Raw genomic sequence first — 15,895 nt, 5'->3', positions numbered from 1 at the left:
TACCGTATGCTAACACATATATATGGCATCTAACGAAATGGTACTGATGAACCTTGTGGCAGGACAGGAATAAAGACGCAGAGGTAGAGAAGGGACATGAAGACACAAGGGGTGAAGTGGAAGCTGGGACCAAGTGAGAGAGTGGCATGGACATATATACACTACCAAATGTAAAATAGATAGCTAGTGGGAAGCAGTTGCACAGCACAGGGAGATCAGCTTGGTGCTTTGTGACCACCTAGAGGGGTGGGATAGGGAGGGTGGGAGGGAGATGCAAGAGGGAGGGGATATGGAGATATATGTATACCTACAGCTGCTTCACTTTGTTATACAGCAGAAACTAACACACCATTGTAAATGAATTATACTCCAATAAAGATGTTTAAAAAAAAAAAAGAAGATTGGTAGGATAAAGACCTCCACGAGATATGTTTAGGGAAGCCTGCAGGCACAGAGAGGGATGTGTGTGTATAGGGGGTGGGTAGGGGGACTGCAGAAAGTTCTAGAAGCGGTAATGTCAGACTGGTTCTTAAAAGTCACTGTGGGTGGGTACAGAAGGGTGGAGAGAACTGATGTGTGAGAAGCTTGTGAAGGCAGCGTGTGCCTGGAAACTGCAAACCTTTCTGGAAAAAGGAGAATAGGGGCTGGCGGTGGTGAGTGGAGAGTGGGTGGGTTTATGTTATGGAAGGACATGGACTTCATCCCGCAGATAATGGGAAATCATTGAGGGGTCTGAAGAAGAGGGGTGATGTGATGAGCTTTGGACTGTAGGAAGCTTACTCCAGTCAGCAATTCATGGCTTCTTCATCTACCTTAACCAACATTAAATGGCCCAGGACCGGGTCCCTCTGATGTGACCAAGACTTTACTGGCAAAATGCAATCGTTTGTGGAGATTGGCAGTGACTCCATCATCATGACCCTCTGAAGTCAAGGTCAGTTCCTGTTTTTCTAAATGGAATATGGAGACAGGAAGAGTCTGGGAGAACCCATTTTTATAGCGGAAGTCCAGGGCAGACCTAGAAAGCAGAAGTTCCCGTCCATTAGTCAAAGGTTCAGAACAAAGAAGGACACTTTGTTTTTATTTATTTATTTTTTTAACATCTTTATTGGAGTATAATTGCTTTACAATGGTGTGTTAGTTTCTGCTTTATAACAAAGTGAATCAGCTATACGTATACATATATCCCCATATCCCCTCCCTCTTGCGTCTCCCTCCCACCCTCCCTATCCCACCCCTCTAGGTGGTCACAAAGCACTGAGCTGATCTCCCTGTGCTATGCGGCTGCTTCCCACTAGCTATCTATTTTACATTTGGTAGTGTATATATGTCCATGCCACTCTCTCACTTCGTCCCAGCTTACCCTTCCCCCTCCCCATGTCCTCAATTCCATTCTCTACATCTGTGTCTTTATTCCTGTCCTGCCCCTAGGTTCTTCAGAACCATTTTTTTTTAGATTCCATATATATGTGTTAGCATACAGTATTTGTTTTTCTCTTTCTGACTTTCTTCACATTGTATGACAGTCTCTAGGTCCATTTACCTCATTACAAATAACTCAATTTCGTTTCTTTTTATGGCTGAGTAATATTCCATTGTATATATGTGCCACATCTTCTTTATCCATTCATTTGTTGATGGATACTTAGGTTGCTTCCCTGTCCTGGCTATTGTAAATAGTGCTGCAGTGAACATTGTGGTACATGACTCTTTTTGAATTATGGTTTTCTCAGGGCATAAGCCCAGTAGAGGGATTGCTGGGTCATACGTTTTTAAAGTAGAACCGATGGTTTGGATTGTTTCAGTTGTCTGTGGCAGAGGAAGTCACAAGTGCTTCATGCTTAGCTAACGCTTGAGGAAACATGGAGATTATTTTAACTCAGTCCAACCTCGAGAAAACCAGTTAGTGAAACAGTTAGGAAGGTAACTAAATACATTTATATTGTTGTTGGAAGAACGGTATTCTAAATCACCCAGAAATTGGATTCCTAAGACAAGCCCTTGTATTGAGGATTTGGTTGGCTGCGTGGAATCTGCACGTATAAAATCTATGGAATTCTGCTTCTCTGTCCCCTTCCCCTTTTAAAACCTAATATAGGTTGATTCTTTCTAATATCTGACAGTGCTGTATTTTCAGTGTCTCTGGATCTCACACTTTTCCCGCCTTGGGGAACCCGTTGCCTCAGTCAGGGTGGCTGGAGGAGTGGGCTTGAGTCCCGTGGAGACCAGAGATGCCGTCAAGAGTAGAATCAACACCTGTGACTTCTTTTTCCACCCGACGCACTCAGCTTCTCTCCAGACACGGCTCTTCTCCTTGTTAATGGCCAGAGCTCCTCATTTCGCTACGCTGGGGCCCGGCAGTTCTTCGTTGCTTGGCTTGGAACTGAGAGCTCAGCCTTTATTTTAGTCCTTCCTTCCCTCGGTCCCTTTAAAACACTCTTCAACTGGCAGACACGCAACCTGATCGTCATTACACGCACGCTTGTCTGTTTCCACTAGATGCCCAGCTGTGGCCCAGGCCTTGCCTGGGACTGGGTTCTTGCAGGGCCTCTGTTTCTGGTATGCCTCACTCTGAATTCTTTCTATCCCACACACAGGAACCAGATGCGTCCAGATATTGGGGGACAGTGGTAAATACGTGCTTTGGGAATAAGTGAATTAACAATGTTTAAAAGCCTGAGCATCTTATCCTGCACATTTCCTCCCTGGCAAGACCGTCACAGAATCCTATTTCACCCTCCCTCACATTGACTGGCTTGTCCACATTCGCCATCCCTAAGCCAAGAGATCTTACCTGCTTTTTTCACTTTTAATCGCCAGAACCCTACTGTGAGAGGCACAGTAGAAAAATAGAGCAGATAGTACTTAAAGGATCATTAACAACAAGACACCTGCTACCTTCTCCGTGGAGGTACGCCCACATCAACACTTGCTTTTAGATGAAAGACCTGCAACATTCAAGTTTTCCTTCAATGCATCGGACAGGTGCAATGGAACATGACAGAATTTGTTTTCCATAACAAAGATGAGCCTCAAGTTTTGGCTGGTCTTTGTTTTCTTTAGAGGGTTTTGGAGTTATTTTTAATGAAGGGGTCTGAGCTGAACTGTCACTTTCCTTTTTGTCTTGTTCACAAGAAGCTTGGAACTTGGCCCATGTGATAAAATAGGCTTTTGATTTCAGAGCTCAGGATATTTTTACTTGTTTCTGCCCAGTGATAGATGCAGACATTCACTGATAACTCCCGCTGTAGTTCAGCAAAACTGGTCACTGGTTCAAGGTGAAGGGCACCTGATACACCAGGGCAGAGGAGGTTGTGTATAGCATTCATTCTTAGTGGATTTTCACGTTCATCTTCTCACAAGAATGTCTTCTTTGTGCTTTTGAATAAAGAACGACTTGGGAGAATATCAAAATTCAGGGGAGATATTCAGATTTTGGAAAAAATAAGTTTTACTGGCAAGTCTCAGTTTTTTAAAAGACAAGCTATATAACCGTTAATTCACAGGAACACCCACATGTCTTTTAAAACCCCACTTCCTCCCCATTCTGATAGTTAGAATTTTCTCTCTTCACCGTTAAGATTTCTCTAGAGAGCCCAGTACTACATCATTCTGACAAACCCAAATGCGAAGAGATAAATGCTCCTCATCTCTGAAACACTTCAGGTAAGTTGCTTGAACCTGTTTCCTGCTTTCAAAGGGTATTTTTCTGTCATCCCTTCAGATCTATCAAGGTTCATTCAATTCTGTTATCAGCCGTATTTTATACAAAGTGGAATGCACCTTACAGCTCTGAGATCTGGAACCAGCCTGGGCAACGTGCACAAATACTCTGCAAGACCTGCTGGCTGGAAGGAAGGGCATCCAGCCTGGCTCAGCCTGAGAATTGCCGCTTACCCTGCTTTCCGGAAGCCCCTTTCCCTGCGGTGACTGATGCCAGGCGTGGCAGGACAGAATGTGTTTCTGTGGCAGTCAGAATATTTTGCTGAGGGGAGGTGCATGTGGAGGAAAACAGAGGATGTTAACTGAAAACCAATTATTCCCATCCGTTGAAAGCTCCCTGTGGCAGTTTGAGAACCATTTAATAGAAAATATATCGTTCAAAAAAAATTTAAGATTTAAAGGAGAGAAATGGTAAATGAGACACAATAAACCCATACACTAGATTAGGGATTGATTCACTACAGTCTGTGGGAGAGAGATAGCCTACAGCCTGTTTTGTGTGGTCCCTGAGCTACCAATGGTTTCCACAATTTTAAATGGTTGAAAAAAATATCCAAATAACAATGATACTACTATGACACTTGAAAATTACAAAAAATGTGAATTTCAGGGTATGTAATACAGTTTTATTGGAACATAGTCACCACCATTTGTTTATTGTTTTGACTGCTTTCGTATCACAATGCGGTTGAGTACTTGCTAGTTGACATTGTATGGCCCTCAAAGCCTGAAATACTCACCGTCTGCTCTTGACCAAGTTTGCCTACCACTGGGCTACATTATTGTATCACAGTTAAAGTGACACTATTTAAGAATATTTAATTGTAAGAGAAATGTTTGCAATGTAACATTTAGTGAAACAATTATGATAAACTATATACATAAGGTGATTCCAAATAGTTTATTTCCCTTGTGTAATTTTTGCCTCTTTTCCCTGCTGGAAATGTAAACTTTATGAAAGAAAAAAATCCCACAAAACAACAAACAACTGAAAACCTGGCATGTATGTCTGTATGCTTTAGGCCTAGAACAGTGCTTGAGACATAGTAGATGTTCAATAAACAAATAAGGGCTAGAAGGCTGATGAATTATGTGATTGTATAATGCATGCATATAAAAATAGTCATAGCAAAACCTTTCCAGGATATGCATATGTGTTAGGCACCAGGCTGAGAACTTTAAATGCATGATCCTGTTTAACAAAGTTTGTTTTGGAAGGTACAGTATTGCCCATACTTTACAGAGGATGAAAGTGAGGTGTGAAAAGGTTATATAACTTGTCCAATGTTACAAAGCTAAGAAGTAATAGGATCAGAATTCAAAAGGTCTGTTGGGTTCTAGGGTCTGAACGCTAACCATAAGCTCTACTCCTTAAATTTCTAAAAACAATTTACTTTTTCAGGTGTGAAAGAAAGGGATGGGAAAATACCAGATGTAAATATACAAATAACAGAACCAGTTACTAGGGTAGGAGATTGTAGATGATTGCTGTTTTCTAGGCTAGACATTTTTTTTATGTTTGTTTATTTGTTTTTTGTATTGAAGTAGAGTGGATTACAATATTTTATTAGTTTCAGGTACAACATAGTGATTCAATATTTCTATATTCCATTTGAAGTTATTAAAAATCACAGATATATTTTCCTGTACTGTATATCTTTGTTGTTTATTTGTTTTATACATAGTAGTTGTGACTCTTAATCCTATAGCCTATATCTCACCCCTCCCCACTTCCCTCTACCCACTGGTAACCACTAGTCTTTTTTACCTATATCTGTGAATCTGTTTCTGTTATGTTATATACATTGGTTTGTTTTATTTTTTTAGATTCCGCATATATGTGATGTAACAGAATATTTGTCTTTCTCTGTCTGCCTTATTTCACAAAGCATCATACTCTCTAGGTCCATCCATGTTGTTGCAAATGGCAAAATTTCATTCTTTTTTATGGCTGAGTAATATTCCATTGTGTACATATACCACATCCTCTTTATCCATTCATCTGTTGATGAACACATAGGTTGCTTCCATATCTTGGCTATTGTAAATAGTGCTGCAATGAACATTGGGGTGCATGTATCTTTTAGAATTAGCGTTTTTGTTTTCTTTGGAATATACCCAGCAGTGGAGCTGCTGGATCATATAGTAGCTCTGTTTTTAGCTTTTTAAGGAAACTCCGTACTGTTCTCTATAGTGGCTGCACCGATTTACAGTCCCACCAACAGTGGAGGAGGGTTCCCTTTTCTCTACATCCTCGCCAACATTTGTTATTTGTAGTCTTTTTGATGTTGGCCATTCTGACAGGTGTGAGTTGATATCTCACTGTGGTTTGATTTGCATTTCTCTGAAAATTAGCAAGGTTGAGCATCATTTCATGACCTGTTGGCTGTGTGTAAGTCTTCTTTGGAAAAATGTCTCTTCAGGTCTTCTGCCCATTTTTTAAGGGATCTGTTTTTTTTTTTTGATATTGAGTTGTGTGAGCTACTTATATATGTTGGATATTTACCCCTTGTCAAACATATAATTGGCAAATATTTTCTCCCATGTAGTAGGTTGTCTTTCCATTTAGTTTATGGTTTCCTTTGCTGTGTAAAAGCTTTTAAGTTTAATTAGGTCCCATTTGTTTATTTTTGCTTTTATTTCTTTTTCCTTAGAAGACAGATTTTAAAAATATTGCTACAATTTATGTCAAAGAGTGTTCTGCCTGTGTTCTCTTCTAGGAGTTTTATGGTTTCAGGTCTTACATTTAGGTCTTTAATGCATTTTGAGTTTATTTTTGTACATGATGTAAGGAAATGTCTAATCTCATTCTTTTACATGTAGCTGTCTACTTTTCCCAGCACCAGTTATTGAAGAGACTGTCTTTTCCCCACTGTATTTTCTTGCCTCCTTTGCTGTAGATTAATTGACCAAAGGTGTGTGGGCTTATTTCTGGGCTCTCTATTCTGTTCCATTGATATATGTCTGTTTTTGTGCCAGTACCATGCTGTTTTGATCACTGTAGCTTTGCAGTATTGTCTGAAGTCAGGGGGCATGATTCCTTCAGCTCCCTTCTTTTTTTCTCAGGATTGCTTTGGCAATTTGGGGTCTTTTGTGGTTTCGTATAAATTTTAGGATTATTTGTTCTAGTTCTGTGTAAAGTGTCATGGGTATTTTGATAGAGATTGCATTAAATCTGTAGATGACTTTGGGTAGTATGGCCATTTTAACAATATTAATTCTTCCAATCCAAGAGCATGGGATATCTTTCCATTTCTTTGTATAATTTCCAAATTCCTTTGTCAATGTTTTATAGTTTTCAGCAAATAGGTCTTTTACCTACTCTGTTAAGTTTATTCCTAGATATTTTATTCTTTTTTATATGATTGTAAATGTGATTGTTTCCTTAATTTCTCTTTCTGAGAGTTCATTTTCAGTGTATAGAAAAGCAACAGATATCTGTATATTAATCTTGTATCCTGCAGCTTTACTGAATTCATTTATTAGTTCCAATAGTTTTTTTGGTGGAGACTTTAGTGTTTCCTATATATAGTATCATGTCATCTTTTAGCTATACATTTTAATGTTTTTCCACATTTCCTAAAATGAGTAGATTTACTCTTAATTACTTTTAAAATATGAAACCAATGTTTCTAAAGGGAAGGAAAAACAGCACAGAAGTTGACTGTTTCAATTGTTTATGTGCATAATTTCCTCATTTCTCTGAGGGCCTTGTCTACTGAGGAAACTGGCACTTTGTCTGTCTTGTGTATTGATTTGTGTTGCTGAATTTCAGTGTTTTTCAACTCCCTTTGAATACTTCCCAGCCTTGAGAATGCAGAGTGCTAGCTGTGTATCAGTTTGTTCCAAAGGCACTGAGTGATAGAGCCTCTTGGTGTTGATATTTAGAAGTCTGAAGTGCCCATATCTTTGAAAGCTGTGTTGTGTCTCTTACATGTATTTGGTTACGCTGGTTTATGTGTGTCTCCCACTACATGATGGTCTGCTTTTACCTAGAATTTATTATTATTATTTTTTAAATTGGCATAGTATTTGGAGCATATACACTTAACATTATATTTATCTAATACCTAAGAAGATAATCGGGTCCCAGCAGCCCCAAATCATTTAGTACAGTAAAAGGAAATAAAAAGGAGAGAGATAACAATTAAGTTCTTTATATATGGTTCATGTTTCTCTATTTTTCTTTTAATTGTGCATCAGTGACTGTGGCCTATTTTCCACAATCTAAAGGACTTGCTACAGGCCCTGGCCTAAATTGCAAGGCTAAAAGGAGAAAGATTTTTCTTTTGAACAAAACTGGAATGTAGGTGATTAGAATGATTAAGTGAATGTTATTAATATTATTAAGGTCATTGTAACACCACATTCAGGAGTGGTTAGAAGAGTGACTGTCCTTGCATTAAAGACCAGAGATAAGAGCTCTACAGGAAGGCAAATAAGCAAGGTGGGAAAATAAAAGTCTTTAACAAAAAACAAACAGTTATAGATTGAGAACCTCTCAGGTCATTTGAAAGAGCTTTAAAAATCCCTGTGATGTGTCTTGACATTCCAACCATAGTTTCAGAGGATTCGAATGCCCAGGCCTGTTAAGAATGAGTTAAATGGGATTTTTCAGACCTTTGTGACTTAGTCGTTGTTTTTTTTTTTTCTTCCAAGAGATCATTCTGATTTTTAAGTTACAAGCAAAGCTGCTCTTCATCATCTTTCAGTGACTTTATTTGACAGACATGGGAGCTTGAGAGGGATGCTTTGGCTTTAAGCTTACAGTGTCATTTAATATACAGTTCACCAATTAAATTTCTAAACTGTCAAGAATGAGACAAAAACATTCAAGTGACAGATATTTTTGAAAAATATTCTATGCACAGGAAGTTGAAGAAATGACATTTGCTTAAATACACTTTGTGAGGTTTTATGTGAATAAATGACCCATTACCAGGAGTGCTGTTGTTTCTATCAGAAAAAAAACAAACAAACCAAAAACAAACCCTCTTGCTTCCTTTTTCTTTCTTTGGAGATTAGAGTGACTGGTGTGAAACATACAATTTCACTTTTAAATTTGCAACTTCTAAAAATTCTTTTTCTTCCTGACATCATAATATGGCCTCAGAAAATCAGACAGTTGTTATTACAAATAGAGAGCCACTCCACTCAGACACTGAATAGATAATTATAAATGTCTGGATTCTTTCCTTTTTCATGGTGGCTGCTTTTAGATGTGGAATTAAACCACATTAACCGGAGGACGTTGTTATGGGTGGTTAGTGGCCTGTTCCTGCCACATCTATAAAGTATCTTGTTTAAAAAAAAACTTTTCTTTCCTTGTCTAACAATAACTTTCCATCTTATAAGACTCCTATCAGAAAGCATCACTGAGGTATAAAAATAGTAAATATTCAGAAGGGAAAGTGATCATAAATGTCATCTAATCAAACTCTCACGTGTGACAGATGAGAGTGTGAAGCTGTGAAAGACTGAATGACATCCAAGAGTACACACTGAGTCAGTAACATTCTAAGAGTGTGTTTTTTTGTGTTTTTGGATTCTATAGATGGCCGCCCATGTCCTTTCATTCTCTGGGACTCATCTTTATCTCCAACGAGTAATGAGACCCACTCTTCTCTTAAGCTCACCTGGGGAACTTATCAGCAGTTGCTGAAACAGAAGTGCTGGCAGAATGGCCGCGTACCCAAACCTGAATGGGGCTGTACTGAAATACATCACCACGAGTGGTCCAAGATGGCTCTCTTTGATTTTTTGTTACAGGTAAGTTCAATCAAGTAAGTGGTTATCTGAGACTGACACAGAGTTATAAACGTCTACCACTAAGGAGTTTTCTGTACCTTGGGTTTTTATGAAGCCAGAGTGTAAGTTCTATAAAGCTGTATTTGGCAAGCCCGGTGTTCTATAAGGTTGTATTTGGCAAGCCTGGTACCACATCACGAGATGTTGTATCCTTTTGGGAAATATTCAGAAATGTCCCTTGGCCCTCATATTAATTTCTGAATAAGTAATTCTTCAGTATTTTACTCATGGAATAGTCATACCCATCATAGATACAATTTACTGAGATAACCCGTCAGCAGCTCTTCAAGGTAGAGAGTCTTACCCCACTTGGGAGGTAAGTAAACCAAAGTTTTTTGAGGTTAAGTAACTCACCCAAGTTCTCACGACTACTAAAATCTGGGGCTTGGAATCCTGGGATCTGTTGACAGTAAAAGTGTCTTTTTTCTATTATTCCACACTGTTTCAATGGTCACTTGGCCACATACCTTACAGCCACAATTTCCCCTGTTTTTTTCCAGTAATTCTTTGCAAATATGTCATTAAGATTAGACATTGGAGAATAGTAAATATTGGCCGTCTACATAACTGAGTGACTTGATGTGTTATAGGTTTTTGAATAACTCTTACCTCCTTGTGATGAAGACCTCATGACTCTCCCTACCCCCTCATTCCAATTACTGCCTTCCCCTTCTTCCACCTTAGAAAAACTGGTTTTCTGTTTTTGAATTGTTAATTAGTATATTTGTGGCAATTTAGGACTGCCTTCCTACAAAAACGTAGGAAGAAAACCAGTTTAGTGCAGGGTCGCAGGGTAGGGCTTAGGAACTTCGAGAAGGAGAGATATCTCTGGTGTCTGTGCCTCAGAGCCGCCGGTGAGAACTTAGCCGAGAGCAGGCCACTTGGTTTGGCAAAGAGTCACCAAATACTGATGAAAAGTGCGGCTGTGAGACTCAGGCTGGGCTCCGTATATGTATAGCCTCATTAGTCCATTTAATTAGCACACTATCTCTCTGAGGTAAGTGCCCTCTCTCCGTTGTACAGGTAGGGAAACTAAGGCATAAAGAAGTTCCTGTCAAGAACTGTGAAGAGTCTGAGGTCTTACCCTGCTTGCAAGTTAACAAGTTAGCCAACCATAGATGCTAGCAGAAGACAAAAGCCTCCCGGGTCAGCAACAAATGACTTCATCACTCACTTTCCTCTGCCCTCAAGTCCCACTGGGGCGATGTGGAGTCGCCCCACTGAACGCTACACCCAGTGGGGTCTTGTACCTTCTGAGGAAACCTCCAGTCTTATAAGAGGCTGCTGACACAACTGCCCAACATTTGCCCCAGAAGGAGACGTTATCTTTATTATCTTGGTCAGGAAACAAATCTGTCTTCCACCCCAGAGGGAGACACTCTTTGTATCTTCCAAGGCTGTTTGCTATACTGACATCCTTGAAGAGATAGTGCAGAAGAAAACTTGACATAAGATGTGCAGAAATGCCACGGAGAACTGTTTCTCAAGAGTTACCTCTCTTGTTTGGTGTTACTTAGCTAGTAAGTTCCCAAATAGAGATTTTAGCAAGTTTGGCTAACTGTATTTTTCATATTTTTAACTATTATTACATAACAACTACCAAGTTATTCTTAGTTTAATGGAAGATGTTGGTGTGATAACATGTAGTAGCGATACAGTGGAGAATGGAAGAAGATTGCCAGGGTGAAGTAGGTAAGGGTTTTCACTATGGGGAGTGGTCAGCATAGATGTTGAAGGTCCTGAAGATGATGACTACGGTAGGGGGTGGGGGATGGAGAGGAGATTCATGAACCTGGTGGTGAAGTCTACGAGAAGGGATAGACCTTGAGGTTTGCAGCTGATGAACAGAAGAGCTAACCTATAATGATTAGACGGCAAACCCTGTTAGAAGTTGTCTCTGGTGACATTTGTTTTAATTTTGGAACCTTCAACTAAGTCTCAACCTACCATCTGTCTTTATCATTCTCCTTTCTGTTAAGGGAAGCTCCGACTATCATTCAACCAATGAAGATATATTTGTGCGACATCTGCTGTGCATTAAACCATAGAAAACCACCGCAGGGGCAGCGAAGTAGTATGAGATGGTTATTCCCACTGCTGCACACCAAGTTTGGTTTTAAAAACATTAGTTAGGAAACTATACTGTATAAAACAAAAAGATAGATCCATGTAAGGATGGCTGGCTGAAAATAATGTAAGTTCTTACTGTTATGCAGTCAAAAGAAGCAGAACCTTTTGCCATAAAATAGTGAAGGAGAAAGTTCGAGTGGGATCGTAGGCTGGGAATGATAAAGAGGTTGGGGAAACCATGAGAAAGAACATGGGATTGGCAATGTTCCTATGATACTTAGTGCATCCTAAATACAGGCATACCTCAGAGAGGTTTTGGGTTTGGTGTCAGACCACTACAACAAAGCCAATATCACAATAAAGTGAATCACACAAATTTTTAGGTCTCCCAGTGCATATAAAAGTTATGTTTACAGTATATTATGGTATATTATAATCTCTTAAGGGTGCAATAGAGGGAGGAGTCTTTCTCATCCCCCATAATTCATGAGGATGAGACCTTTGCAAGACTTTAACCTGGAACCATCCAAGGTAAGACACCAAGATTGGAGTTCCCAGTTTTGGCTCTGGTTAAAGCACTGAATCTAAAAGTCAGAAGTTAGTCTGACTGTTAAGAGTTCATTTGGTCACTATTTACAAAAGTAGATCAAACTATATATACAAGGGTGTCATCTGTGAGAATGGATTTACATTTTTGACTCATCCAGCATTTATTTGTCCCAAAGTCACAGACAAAGGCTAATTTTCTCTAGTTGTTGCAGTGTTTCACAATTCTACCAGTAATGTGTGAGAGTGTCTGCTTCCCACTCTCTTACCAACTTCGGGAAGTTGAAAACTAATAAATGTTTTTGCTGATTTTATGGAGGATAATGGGGTCTTGTATATATTTCCAGGTCCTTCATTACAAGTGAGGTTGAGGATAACATATTTTCATACGTTGATTATTTGTGTTTTTTTCCTGTGAATTGCTTGTTCAGATCATTGATGTTTTTGTTGCATTCCATAACTTTTTTCGTATTGATTTATAAAAACATTTTTATGTGATGAAAGTTAGCCATTATCCAACCCTGAATGTCTCAAACAATTTTTCTTTGTTGTTTTTCTTTTGACTTTTTAAAAAATTTATTTATTTTTGGCCGCATTGGGTCTTCATTGCTGCGCACGGGCTTTCTTTCTAGTTGCGGCGAGCAGGGGCTACTCTACGTTGCAGTGTGTGGGATTCTCATTGCAGTGGCTTCTCTTGTTGCGGAGCACGGACTCTAGGCGCATGGGCTTCAGTAGTTGTGGCATGCGGGCTCAGTAGTTGTGGCTCGTGGGCTCTAGAACGCAGGCTCAGTAGTTGTGGAACATGGGCTTAGTTGCTCCACGGCATGTGGGATCTTCCCGGACCAGGGCTCGAACCCGTGTCCCCTGCATTGGCAGGCGGATTCTTAACCACTGTGCCACCAGGGAAGTCCTCTTTTGACTTTTCTAATAGATTTTACTCCAGAGAAATTTTACATTTTTTTGTAAGATCTTATTTTTTTAATTTATTTTTTGCTTCTTATATTTAGCATCATACAATGTTTATAGAGAGATGTTTATTGAAAATGTTTACTGAGCAAATGAATGAATAAATGAACAAGCTTAGGCCATTTTTCATGAGTACCATAATAAATAGTTATTTTTTATATAATAATGCTTCTCATCAATTACACTGAAATTTTTATTTTAAAGTCAAATATATGCCTTATTTAAATGGTGTTTGGGAATATGTTGGATTATATTGGGTGGATTTTGTGAGCAGTCTTAGAAAAGTTATGCCTGAAGCAAACTGAAATCACTTGCTCTGATGCTACAGCAAGGGCAAGGGAATACAGAACGCAGTTGTTAATTTTCTGTACACAACATTCTTTCTGTTTCACCCAGTTAACAAATCTACATTCCCAAAGGCTATGGCATTTTACTGGGTCTGTTAAATATGATAGAGACACAAGTAACCTTTTATTCTTGAAGCGTGGGTATCTGAACTGAGTGGATAAAAATTCTCCCCCCATTAGGATGACAAAGGGTAGTATTCTAGAGAGCATTTGAGTTTCCAACATTTGGTCAAATTCCTTTCAAAAGATTAAATAAAATAACAGAAGAAGATTTAGGAGGTATAAAACTTGCTTTTTCGACCTCAGATATAGTCTGTATAACAGTTAGAAACTGAGACTCTGGAACCAGCCTGCTAAGTTTGAATTCCAGCTGCCAATAACTAATTTTTGAACACTGAGAAGCTACTTAACCTCTCCTTGCCTTGGTTTCCTCATCTGAAAATAGGAATAATAATATTGTTTTTATAGAGGGCTATTGAGAGGATTCAGTACTTTTATACACATAAAGGATTTAGGATAACGCCTGTTACACAGGAGGTGTTCAGTGAGCATTTCATATTAATTAAGAAATTGATCATCCAGAAATAATACTAGAGGTAAATATCGATATAGGAATTAAGTAGAATACTTTATCATTATTTTTACTTATTAAATTGTAAGTTATTCCCAAACCATTTCATTTTTTCTACTCTCGTGTAATATTTTCATACTTACAATTAGATTTTAACTTATTAAGTTTTAATTATTTTTGACTAGTCTGTCTTCTTTAATAAGCTGTGATTTTCTCAAGGTCAAGTCCCTGCCTTATTCAACTTTGTAACCTTCAGTTACCAGCAGTGTGTCTGAAAATGTCACAGTTACTCAAGGCATTGTTTTTTTTGATCAAAGAAAACTTACCTAGTTATATCAAAATATTAAATCCAAAGTGTCAGATTAACCAGATGCAAAGTGGATGGCTAGTGGGAAGCAGCTGCATAGCGCAGGGAGATCAGCTCTGTGCTTTGTGACCATCTAGAGGGGTGGGATAGGGAGGGTGGGAGGGAGAAGCAAGAGGGAGGGGATACGGGGATAGATGTATATGTATAGCTGATTCACTTTGTTATATGGCAGAAACTAACACAAAATTGTAAAGCAATTACACTCCAATAAAGATGTGGGAAAAAAAGTGTTAAAAGTGAAAGAAATAAAAACGTTACTTGCAGTAAAGAAGTAAAGTTTTGTTAAAGGCAGATAATGAGATGTTTAGAAAATGAAAAATCAAATGAATGGAAAATATTTAATATTTTTACTATTTAATAAAATCCTCCCTGTATTTATATTTTTTGTTTATTTGATGGGAAATTAAAGGGTATTTCCATAGAGAGGGACCAACAGAGAGGTGACTGGGGAGTTGTCTGCTTCCATCATCAACAAAATAAGTTACACATATTTCTTTCCACTTGGATTTGACAGATGCTCTTTTTTTTTTTAATTTTTAAATTTTTATCTTTTTAATTTAATTTTTTAAATTAATTTATTTTATTTATTTATTTTTGGCTGCATTGGGTCTTCGTTGCTGCGCGTGGGCTTTCTCTAGTTGTGGCGAGCAGGGGCTACTCTTCCTTGTAGTGAGCAGGCCCCTCACTGCAGTGGCTTCTCTTGTTGCGGAGCATGGGCTCTAGGCACGTGGGCTTCAGTAGTTGCGGCACTCGGGCTCAGTAGTTGTGGCGTGCAGGCTCTAGAGCGCAGGCTCAGTAGCTGTGGTGCACGGGCTTAGTTGCTCTGTGGCATGTGGGATCTTCCCGGACCAGGGCTCGAACCCGTGTCCCCTGCATTGGCAGGCGGATTCTTAACCACTGCACCACTAAGAAGTCCCTAATTTAATTTTTATTTTATATTGGGGTACAGTTTATTTACAGTGTTGTGTTAGTTTCAAGTGTACAGAGCTAAGGGATTCATATATATATATATATATATCCATTCTTTTTCAGATTCTTTCCTTTACAGGTTATTAGAGAATACTGAGCAGAGTTCCCTGCGCTATACAGTAGGTCCTTGTTGATTATCTATTTTATATATAGTAGTGTGTATATGTTAATCCCACATGAGCTCTTTTCTGTTCTAGACACTTGGCAGGCATAGTGCTGGTGATAAAAAAGATGGCTGAGACCGTCTTCCTGCCAGCAAGAATCACACCATCCAATAGAGGAGAGAGATAATCACAGCAGAATTTATCAGGTCTAATAATTGAGTTTAACATCCTATAGAAACAAGTAAGATGCTATCAGTTCTTGTGGAACTTGAGGGGGAAGAGTGTGGACCGAGAATGTGACACTTAATATAGAAATTGAAGAACTTGCAGGAATCAGGTGAGCACAGGAGTCAGGAACTGAGTTTCAGAGGGAAGGATTCTAACAAAGGGCCGGAAAGGAGGAGACGTGCACTGCCTGGGAGAA

At 38.9% G+C, this 15,895-nt stretch overlaps 1 protein-coding gene across 3 annotated transcripts in view; it reads left to right on the top strand.

Annotated features, from left to right (window-relative positions):
- The window catches only part of GASK1B (golgi associated kinase 1B), a 57,366-nt gene that overhangs the window by 12,754 nt on the left and 28,717 nt on the right, over positions 1-15,895 (top strand). For all 3 annotated transcript variants that reach the window (XM_068542385.1, XM_068542383.1, XM_068542384.1), the window contains one exon: positions 9,278-9,492. In XM_068542385.1, coding sequence (XP_068398486.1) covers positions 9,278-9,492 — 215 coding nt within the window. The remainder of the gene's footprint in view (positions 1-9,277; positions 9,493-15,895) is intronic.

Source organism: Eschrichtius robustus, chromosome 4 (genome assembly GCF_028021215.1).
Source record: "Eschrichtius robustus isolate mEscRob2 chromosome 4, mEscRob2.pri, whole genome shotgun sequence".
NCBI classification, from domain to species: Eukaryota; Metazoa; Chordata; class Mammalia; order Artiodactyla; family Eschrichtiidae; genus Eschrichtius; species Eschrichtius robustus.
The sequence above is the reverse complement of the archived record's forward strand: the minus strand, read 5'-3'. Positions and strand labels throughout refer to the sequence as shown.